General features: G+C 34.6%; 1 protein-coding gene across 1 annotated transcript; it reads right to left on the reverse strand.

Moving 5' to 3' along the window:
• Nucleotides 1-2011: 2011 nt before the first annotated feature.
• LOC141692923 (uncharacterized) lies at nucleotides 2012-2956 on the reverse strand. The gene is made up of 3 exons (XM_074497916.1): nucleotides 2936-2956; nucleotides 2536-2848; nucleotides 2012-2433 (listed from the first exon to the last, which is right to left on the reverse strand). The coding sequence occupies exons 1-3, from the start codon at nucleotides 2954-2956 to the stop codon at nucleotides 2012-2014; spliced, it is 756 nt and encodes a 251-aa protein (XP_074354017.1).
• Nucleotides 2957-11814: the final 8858 nt, after the last annotated feature.

Consider the following 11814-nt stretch of genomic DNA (forward strand, 5'->3'; position numbering starts at 1 on the left):
TTATAAAATTGTGGACCAGATTCGTGGTCAGACCATATTAATGGTCAAGTTAGGCCAATGTGAACCTTGGATCCAATAGTTAGAGCAGTGTTGTGTGCTTTGCTCGGGGTTAGTGCGTGACTGATCAGTAGCCTAACCTTGGTTTTTTTAAATAAAAATATAATATCCAATTCTAAATCATAATTCATTGTTCACTTGATATCATAACCCTTTTTACTTGATGATCATTATTCTCAGTTTTGTCATTGTGACTTACTGAGCTAGGTAGCTCATTTGTGCGATATTATTTATGTTCTTTTCCAGTTAAGAAGGAAACAGTTGGTAGCGAGGATCCCCAGTCCAGCGCGAGAGCTAGGGGTTCAGGTTGATCGAGTTAAGCTAGTAGGCATCTTTTGAGATAATTTAAGTTTGTAAAAGTTTGTAATAATGTTTAATACTTAGTTCTGAGTTTGAATAGTTGGGATTTGAACGGTTTGTAATATAAGTGTATATCTGGCTTGTGTACATACTTTAACCTGTTGCGGTCCGTGGTAGTTGGTAAGTAGGGTCACTGCATATTATTATTATCTTTATTATTGTTATAAGCAGGTTATAAATATGGTGTGTGTGTGTGTGGATCCCAAACTTCTGACCCGGGTTTGGAGGGCGCCACAATAAGATCCTGTGCAATTAGCTTATGTACTCTGATTAGATTTTGTGTGATTAGATATTGCATGATAATCTAGTTTATACTAACATGTACTCTGTTGGTGAGTGGATTATACAGTCTGTAGGCTTTAGTCTCAGGCTCTTTTCCCAAGTGTACCACCTGTTTTCTACAATCGTCCAGTTTTCGTGTGTGTTGGCTAGGAATTTTTATGTGCCCGATACAGCCAAAGACTTTGATGTGCCCTATGTGTGGTTTCTTTCCGTTTCAAACTTCACATGGAGTCATTTTTGTAAGTGCCCGAGTTGGTAAACGGTTTAGTAGATAGACTGAATGTCTCACAGCTTCTCCCCACATGATCGAGGGTAACTTAGTTTCTTTCAAGCAACTCCTGGCCATTTCAACCACCGTGCGATTTCGACGTTCCACTACACCATTTTGCTGCGGTGTATATGGTGCTGTATAATGCCTTCCTATTCCATTTTCCTTGAAGTATTTCTCGAAATCAGTTGACACAAACTCCCCTCCTCTGTCTGTTCTGAAAGTCCTTACTTTTTTCCCGTCCCCTTTCAACCAAAACGCAGAATTCTTTAAAGGCACCCAAAGCGTCATTCTTTGCCTTCAAGAAGTAAACCTCATATATCTACTATAATCGTTCACAAGTAAAAGAAAGTACCCTTTTCCTGAGGCTGTTTCTGGTTGGATTGGGCCACAAAGATCTTCATGTATCAATTCTAAAACTTTGGTTGCACTGTAGTTTGACTTTGTTGGGAACTGTTTTCTTGTTTGCTTAGACATAAGGAAACCCCTTCACACCTCCTTTGTCATTTCAGTTTTCGGCATCCCATTCACCATTTTGTCTTTACACATAAGAGACAGAGCATGATAATTCACATGACCCAAACGTTTGTGCCACAATCTCGACATCTCATCCTATTTAGACAACATACACATTTATTTTGCAGAGTTAATCACGATCTTATAAAGTCTGTTGGGAGATCGTTTTACTTTCATGAGAAGCTTGTCTTCAACATCATATACCCACAGTAGCTCTCCCTTTATTGCAATTTGGTTTCCTTACTTAGTCATTTGTCCCAAACTAATGATGTTATTCCTAAGAGTTGGAATATAATACACATCTTTTAGAGCACGTGTTTCTCCATTTTTGCATTCGAATGCTACAATCCCCTATCCTTCATTTCGAACTGTAGATCCATCTCCAAAACTCACCGAGCCACGTACCTGTTCATCCAGTTCCATGAATTTTGACTTGAAGCCAGTCATATGACTACTGGCTCCATTGTCCAAGTACCACACGTTGGACTCATTCTGAACCTTTGACAATTTTGATGGAATAATTCGTTTCTAATTCAAATGTGTGCCCTCTTTGTTATCTCTGTCTTCACATTTTGCAAGTAGTAGAGCTGGCTCATCATCCTCGAGTCTTTCCATGTTCATCTCCTCTTTTACTTCTTTGTTTCGTCTTGGTCTTTTACATTCTGCAGCAAAGTGTCTATATGCTGAACAATTGTAACACCTTAGATTACTCTTATCTCGCCCTCCTCGAGGTCTACTGTTTGGAAAAGACCCTACAAAGTTTCTTCTGCTTGATCGCTTTTGCCATTCTTCACGAGTTAGTAGTAGCTTACTATCAACAGCTTCACATTTTTTCCATTCCTCTTCTGTTAACATCAATTGTCCATCATTTGATTCACTCTTATTACTTGTGCCTAGTCTTTCTTCGTGAATTCTCAATGAGCCCACTATCTCTTCTAATGTTATCTTTTCTAAATCACCAAATTATTCCAATGTCCAAACAATTTGCAGAAATCTGGTCGGTACTGCACGAAGCATTTTCTTGACCACATACGACTCTGTTATAGGTTCACCTAAGGCTCGTATGTTCGTCACAAGTCCATTCAACTTTAAATAGAATTCATCTATTTGTTCATTGTCTTTCATCACCAAGGATTCAAACTCAGTTCTCAGTGTCTGAACCTTTACTTTCTTAGCACGATCTGCCCCTTGGCACATCGTCTTCAGGGCTATCCATGCTTCCTTGGCAGTCCCTTTCTCTGCAATCGAGAGAATCATCTCCTCGGGTAGACCTTGATACAGCATATCCAAAGCTACCTTGTCCACCTTATCATCAACAGCCGCCTTCGGATTTATCGGTTCGACGGCTATCCAAACTCCTTGTGCCTATAGATACACCTTCATCTTTAAGGCCCAATTGGTGTAGTTGCTCTTGGTTAATATAGGATAGCTTAAGCCTATTGATCCACCTACTTTGGTCTTGTTGATGTCCATTGCAATGCTTCTCGCCGTTTACAGGATGTTTCCTAAGCTCTGATACCAAAATATTGTTTATATATAACAACTATTGTGTTGTAGTTTACAACAAAGAGAACAATATAACTAGATTTTGAAAGCGTTGATGTCTTTATTCAATGAAAACAAGTGATATAGAAAACCCTACAACTGGGATGCTAAAAATCAGGACTTTTGCATATCAGCAATCCCTACAAAAACTTAAAGCCAAAACAACCTCAATCTGTTTCCTAAGAACAAGTTATCCCAACTATTACTATAACAGACATAGTAGAGATAACTTCTAAATTATTCAAAACATAAATAAAGCCCAACAGATATCAAAACCCATCTCAATATTAACCCAACAAATAAGACACTGTGTTGCCAGAGTTGTAACAATTATCTTCACGCCAAGCAAATATCGAAAATTTAGTAAGAACAATAAATCAAAGGATTGCTTAGAGTCCTACTAGTGTCTGTACTATCTAATTTAATGTCCAGAGGTTTAGTTCGTTTTAGCCCCATATGATTCTTTGTCGTTAATCTTGCTTCTTGTTGCTAAGTCTTGTTTAAGAAACTGAAAGGTTTTCGAGCCTACAAAGAGTGTTGTTGAAAAAAGTTCTAATCTACCTTGTACTAGTTTACATGCATATAGTTTGGATTCAGCACTGAAGCTGATACCTGATAGTCTTGGCGAATGCTGATAGTAAATTTTACCTATTTTGATTGCGCTTAATCACTATTTATTGTGCTGAATTATGAATGCTGACACTGCAACAGATTATGCACATCATAATCTCTTGAATCTTAATGCAGTATTAGGATAACATTCTGACCTACATAACTAGAAGCCTACAAAACTAAAAGAACGAAACTTCGTGATTCAAGTCAAATTCACTTGATGTAGAGTGTCGATCTGCATAGTCTCTACGTTATTTTGCTTTACAAGAAACAAGGAACATGAAAACAAAGGCTGCTTTTGTCATACACCAGTGGATAAAACTATGTAAACACTTGGCCTTATAATACTGGTATTGTCCAACCAGTGTCGGTACTACGGCTTTTTCTGGGCTGCCATAGAAAGTTATACACCACGAATTCACGAATAAGATCATACTTAACGCGATGGTAAAGTGTCTTCAGCTATTCAAATCAAAAAATATCTCAATACAATTGATCGAAGCTATAGTTAACAAGATATTTTCCGAACACGGTTTAAAATAGAATCTTGTGCATAGGATACTACGGATTACATGTACAACAAATTTCATAAAACTACTCCAGTAAAAGCTTGACGCATAACGGAAATGTCTTAGTCAATGACAAGACTCAACTCATTAAGAGCTAAGCCTGTAACCATTAACCCTCCCATTAGAATAATAGTGCATGCAATTAAAGGCAAAAAGCCCTGTCCAGAAAGAGGGTGTTACATATTCTTAGTGCTAATGTGAAATATAGTTCAAGATTTACCAGGTAGTAAAAATGATGGTAACTATTTTGTGTTGAGGGACAGACAGAAGGCAGTTCAATAATGTGAATAGTTATCTGATTTCAGTTGAAAGGATTGAAAAGGTCTTATAATTTATTATTATAAAGGGTTGCACACCCGCGCCATGGCAACAATGTCAATAGTGGGGGCACCTGCCCGGCCATAGCTACAAGCTCAATTAACACCGGTTCACTCTCAACTTGCAATTATTTATTCTACTCAAACAAATATTCAAATTCTACTCAACTTTTAACTCTGAACAGTAGTTTTTAGCCCATTGCATTTGCACGGAGATTAAATTTCAAAATGTCCACTCAACTAAAGAGTACATATTAATTTAGTGATCAAATTTAACTGGATTTTATTTAAATTATTAAAGTCAAAATAAACATTTAATATATATTATTATTCACGAAAAATGTATAAAACTAAACGGATATCTTTGGTTATATATTCCGATTCAGGATTTGATTTCAATGGGTCTTTTTATAATGAACTCTGATAAACATACTCAAAAAAATTATAAACATTTTCCAACTTGCACAACACGCCCTTTGATGAATTGTATGGTTTTTGAAGTTTATTGATTTTGTTAAAAGTCAAACAACACTAACTTTTCCTTTTAAACTTTTTTTTACCGTCTTTGAGCTGAGAAATGCACAAAATCAAGATAATAATTAAGAATATAAAAAAGGAGGAAGCTTTATTATTGACCACTAATATAAAAACAACCAAGTATTAGGGGATTTTTCTTAAAGCTCTAAAAATCTTGTTAACATGGGTCATGTATTGGGTCATCATCATCACTTAGTTCTTGACACGACTAAAGTTAAACAAGTTTAGTTATGATTAAACTATCACTTATGATATTTGCATGTGATTATGCTTCCTAGTTGTAGTGTAGTTAATGGTCCATGCTTAATAAGATGAGTTAAGGTCATCTCAGTTGGGTCCTAGAAAGGTGAACTCTTATCTTCATGTGTCCCATGAGCAATGTGGGATGTTTCTAAACTAATTAAATCTATTATGTTTAATTAAAATCATTGTTTGATTAAGCCACTACTAATCATAACCTTTACTCTTAATCAGAACATATATTTGTTCTTGTATTATTGATGTCTCTGCTTTGGACAGAAGTGTTTAGTATAATGGTGTTTTTAATAACTTGATTAACATTTTTCAATAATAGCAAAATGGGAGTTAATAATTAATCTTCACAAGCTATTAAAAACAGATGTTATATATTATCAACATATAGACCATGCATGCATGTTCATAGTCATAGACTGAATAGTAAATGGTAAATAAGGAAGCAATAAACCAAGAAAGTCTGGAAATTCTTGGTAAACAATGATAATTAATTATACCATTAAGGACTAAACAAAAGTAATTCTAGAACTAAATATTATAGTTGCCCTTTCATGTCAAACAGTTGTCTATCTTTACACTAGAAAAAGCTATGAAAGCAAGAAGCAAGCTTTTCCAAGAGCAAAGAGATTATGTCCCCCTTGATATTTCAAATAAGCAATGAACCATTTGCTAATTGTGAACATTGTAATCTTCTTAATCAACTCACTACAAGTCTAAGGTTAATGTAAAGTATTCATTGTTTATTTACTTATCAAATGTCAAAGCTTGTGGTTTGCTCATTATATTATTGTAAACTTGTGCTTATTGTGATGATGGAATCATGCTAATAGTAATATGTAGGTGTCAGTGTCACTTTTCCACCTTTTGTTTCACCTATTCCCGAATGAGAAGGCATCAAATGAACATCAAAGTTCGTTAACAAGGGGTCTTTTTCCCCTCATATTAGATTGTTATAAATACTTAAATAGTCAGCGAAACTATACTAAAAATCTATTTTGGCAACAGACCCTAGGCCCACGAGTAAACAGTTAAAACTTTATGAAATTGAATAACTGTTTTTGTGTATGGACATATGAAATTGAATAACTGTTTTTGTGTAGTGTGTCCATGTGTAGATATTATGTGTACATATTAAATACAAAATTTTATAAATTTAGTTTTTTTTAACTAGTTTATACTTTTTAATAATGATGGACTCCAGTATTCAAATCAACCATATCAATTAAAATATATTAAAATTATAAATTTCAGTGCTTAGCTTGTGCCTATGAGCACACACTAGACAAATTCATTGAATAAATGAGATATTTTTTAAGTCATAAAGAAAAAGGCGGGTTAAAAAAATTGATTGGTCAAGAAGCGGGGAAATTATATTTTTTTGTTTAATTAAGTTCTTACATACTTATTAATCAAAAAATTAACTTGGGGCCATTTGTTTTGCCAAATTCTAAAATCAAATATGAGTTTCAGTCATTCCCACCTCATATACAGTGTTTGGTTAAAAAAAGAGTTTAATACACATTTCTCAAACTCAAAGATATGAGTTTTTTTATACCAAGTGGGGAGGTGACTATAAGAAAGGAGTATTGAATTAACTTTATAACCACTATTTTAATTTTAATTTAAGCATTTAAATGTACCAAAATAAATATATGAACCAAAAATATATTAAAATAATATTAAAATCATATATTTATGTAAATTAAAATTATTGTCTTAAAATATTTTAAATTAAATATGTTCAATACGGCACTCAACCAAACACATACACGTGATATACCTCAGCCTCATGCCACTTATGCCACTTTGACCTGATTTCTCGTTTCAATCTCATGTCACATTTTCAACCAAACCTCCTCTTAATCGACTAGACCATATATTACACTAATCACAATATTATGAATATTACTATTTTAGACACTAGAGGGGATTTAATTCAAGTGCTTGAATGAATTTAAAATTTTATATAATTTTTATTTTCGAAACCTGACATTTATTTAGAAATCGGTAACGGAGACCAATTATGAAATTACACCTAGAGGGGGGTGAATAGGTGATTATGGCTAACTAGGATTACTTTTAAATTTTACCCAAAAATAGCTTACTGAGATTTTACTAACAGAACTATAATCTGACAATGATAGTAAGCTGATATGACTAAATGCAATGCGGAAAATAATGTGCATGAAAGTAAATAGAACACACAAGAATTTTAGCCAGGTTCGACCCCTAAGCCCCTATGGTCTACGTCCTGGTCCCTTATCAACTTGGTAAGAGAATATATTATTGATCAATGAAGGTTACAACTACAAGATACAATAATATATCTCCCTTTATCCCAGCTGCTGATAATGGCTTGCTGAAACCCTGTTTAAGAACCTGCTCTCTAAGTACTATACTACCCCGTAGTACAAACTCCTCTAGCAAGTACCACTAAACCCTTGTTTCCCTAGCCAACTTATCCAGCAACTAATCAATACAATTTGAACAATACAAATCAGTGATAAAGTTTACAACTCAAACTATAGACTCTCTCTAAGATAAAACACGTGTATATATTTAAAGCTCGAGAGTATTTTAGAAACAATAAAGATCAGGAGTTGTATGTGTTCTTGCTTGCAAAGTCGTCAGTCATAAAACTGCAAGAAACCACATATATAACCACACATTAACGTTTGAAACATTCTTAACAACTTACAACGGCTAGAATCCAATTCTACCGTTTAAGATCGTTGGGATGGTTTCCAACGTTCATGTGTACGTTAGATAGAATAGAAAGAAAGATGTCCAACGTACAGAAAATATCTCTTCTATTTTGTAGAGGATAAAACGTTTTAATCAGAAGATAGAAGAAAGAGTTTGAAAGAGAGACAAACTCCTATTCTTTAGGAAATCAATTTGAATAAGTAAAAACGTTTTATAAATGAGCTCTCTATATATCATGCACGTTTATTATATTAGAGAAGTCCTTACAACTGATATATATAAAGATCCTATAAAATCTCCAAGAAATTCGACTTCCTTGTTGAATCTGGACTGTGCATCTTGGCTTGCTGTTATTCTGACAATCGTGATCATAGCTTGCTGAAATAGATTACTGTCTTATGATAGCTTGCTGTCATGATACTTAAACAGCACCGTTATCAAGCTGTTATATCCTGCAAACATTCTCAAATAACAACATGATGGCTTGCTGTATTGTGATCATCAAAACTAAGAAGTTACAATCTCCCCCTTTTTGATGATTACACACATTTAGGAGAATTATAAAAACTCCCCCTAAATCTATGCATATCTCAAAAACTTATAACATGTTGCTGCAATTAATATAAATGACACATATGCATATCCAAATATCCAATCATAACTAACAACCAGCATAAATCATTACATCAAGTCTTAAAAAACCAAAAGTCAATTTAAACCAAGTAACAAACCAAGTAGCAAACCACAGATTAAACATAAGCCAACTAGTCAACAGAAAGTCTTAACCATAAGTCAACAGAAGATAGTCTTAATAACCAAACAGAAATAAACATAAGCATAAAATAAGTTTCCTAAATTTCTCCCCCTTAAAGCATCAAAAAGATCTAGGTTGAAGGCTGATCAAAAGTGTTGATAGCATCATCCTTTGGAGAAAAATAAGCATCTAGCTGATCTTCATTTTCCATATCTCCAGCAGCATTTACCAAATCATCTAGTCCAGTTTCCAAAACAACATTTGATTGAGAAGCCGAGGGTTTTGCAACAGACATGAAGTTAAACATACTATCTTTCAATCCCTTAATCTCAGTCTTCAGCTGATTCACTTGCTCTGTAGTAGCAGCCACATGTCCAAAAAGCAGAGTATTGTCATCTTGAATACCCTTAAGCAATTGCATCATCTCAGCAGTTGGAGTAAAGGCTGAGGGCTCAGCTACAGCAGGGGTTTCAGTAGGTAGAGTAGGAATGATCCTGACCAACTCACCATTTTCAATATGCAGGTTGGACATTGCTATGGTTTTAGCATCCAACACCTCCTTGACAGACAACTTATCAGCAGACTTAAGATCAATCTTAAACGAGTCAAAAATCTTGGATAATAACAACCCATAAGGCAAACCTATTTTCTTCTGATTCACAACAGCTAGCATATTCTTGAGAATCAAATGAGACAAGTCAAAAGCCCTACCGGCTAAAATCATGGCAACCACAGTAACATCCTGACAACTGAAAGTGGATTTGTTTCCACCTCTAGGACACACATTAGCACGAAAAATTTTAAACAGAAAATGAGCCATTGGAGTGACTAAAGTAGTGGATGAAGGTTGGGGATTTTCTTCCATATTGCTATCAGACCCTAACAGCAACTTAAATTGATCCATTATAGAAAAATCAGGTAACACAACATAACCCTTTCCAGTAAAAATCTCAATCTCAGTTGGATTCTCAAACTTAATTAATGAGCTAAGAAAAGGAGGGTTCAATCGAATGCGCTTATCACGAACTGTGGACACACAATTACCAAACTTATCCTCATGCAAATTTGCATAAAATTCACGAATTAAATCAGGGTAATAAACTTTCGGTAAATCAAGCACAAAATTATCCATACCAACAGTCTTAAACAAAGCTAAAGCACCAGATTGTTGAAGAAGCTTACCGACGACTGGAATACCAGGAAGAATGGGACGAGAATCCAATGCATTCTCAGTGAACCTCTGTTCCAAATCCGGAGAGTCAAATGATAGAGTGATCTTGAGCTTCTTGGAATCAGGAGTTTGAGACACTTCATCGGCACTTTCATTTCCCAAATCAACCACAGTGTTATCTTGTTTAGAGACAGAACGATTGGCGAGAAGACCTGATTTCCTTGTTGCTCGAACCATGATGAGATCAAATTGCGATGATATTGGAGAGAAGACGGTAAGTAGAAAAATAACTGAGCGGCGGTGAAATAAGAAGTGAAACCCTAACCCGTGTTTTTGATAGCCTTTTTAGGGGAGAATTTATGATAAGATTTAAAAACAAATAATAATTATCCTAATTCTAACACTTATCAAAATAACATCTTAAATCTATCTAAAACACCACAATTAGCACTTTAATCATTTAACAATTAAATCAGCAAATCATGCAAATATTTAAACATAATTAAACAGAGAATGACATATCATAATTAACAAAAAAAATAACTTAACATAAAAAAATGTCATTTAAATAACCAATCATAGTAAGCTAATATGAAAAATGATAGTAAGCCAACATTACTAAATTTCCAAAGATAGCTTGCCATTATACACTGCACATGCCAAGTTCCCTTCGAATGGTAGAAAATCTTGCTTCGCCAAGGGGTTTTGTAAAGATATCTGCCAATTGATATTCAATAGGTACAAAAACTAATTCAATCTTACCTTTGGCAGCATTATCTCTCAAGAAATGGTGATGAACATCAATATGCTTTGTTCTTGAGTGATTAACTGGATTCTTTGATATGTTGATGGTGCTAGTGTTGTCACAATAGATTGGAACTTTGCCACACTTGATTCCAAAATCTCGTAGAGTCTGAATCATCCACAAAATTTGAGAGCAACAACTACCAGCTGCCAAATACTCACCTTTTGCTGTGGATAATGCAACTGAAGTTTGTTTCTTACTTTGCCAAGATACGAGACTTTGTCCTAAATATGTACAAACACCATTTGTGCTCTTTCTATCAGTTTGACAACCTGCATAGTCAGCATCACTATACCCCACAAGATTAAATGTGCTTGTAATAGGATAAAATAACCCAAGATTAATAGTCCCACTTAAATATCGAAATATTATTTTAACTGCATTTAAGTGTGATTCCTTAGGTTTAGCTTGAAAACGAGCACATACACAAACACTATACATAATATCTGGCCGAGAAGTAGTAAGATATAAAAGACTACCAATCATACCTCTATACTTCTTGATATCAACATCTTTACCTTTTTCATCCGATGTCAGCTTGCTATTTTGATTCATGAGAGTAGATTTCGGCTTGACTTTGTCAAAACCAAATCTGGTCAGCAAATTCTTGACATATTTTGATTGATGCACATAAATTCCATCTTTAGATTGTTTAATTTGGAGCCCCAAGAAATAATTGAGCTTACCCATCATGCTCATGTCAAATTCACTGCTCATACACTTAGAAAACCACTCACACATAGAATCATTAGTGGATCCAAAGATTATATCATCTACATATATCTGGACAATCAAAATATCATTACCATTTTGCTTAGTAAATAAAGTTGGATCAATTTTACCTCGAATGAAGCCATTTTTGATCAAAAACTTACTAAGCCTCTTGTACGAAGCCCTTGGTGCTTGCTTTAAGCCATATAATGCCTTCTTGAGCTTGTAAACATAGTCCGGATGTTGTTCATGTTCAAAACCAGGGGGTTGCTTAACATAAACTTCCTCTTCCAGAAATCCATTAAGAAAAGCACTTTTGACGTCCATTTGATGTAGCTTGATCTTCTTG

Source organism: Apium graveolens, chromosome 1 (genome assembly GCF_009905375.1).
Source record: "Apium graveolens cultivar Ventura chromosome 1, ASM990537v1, whole genome shotgun sequence".
NCBI lineage: Eukaryota > Viridiplantae > Streptophyta > Magnoliopsida > Apiales > Apiaceae > Apium > Apium graveolens.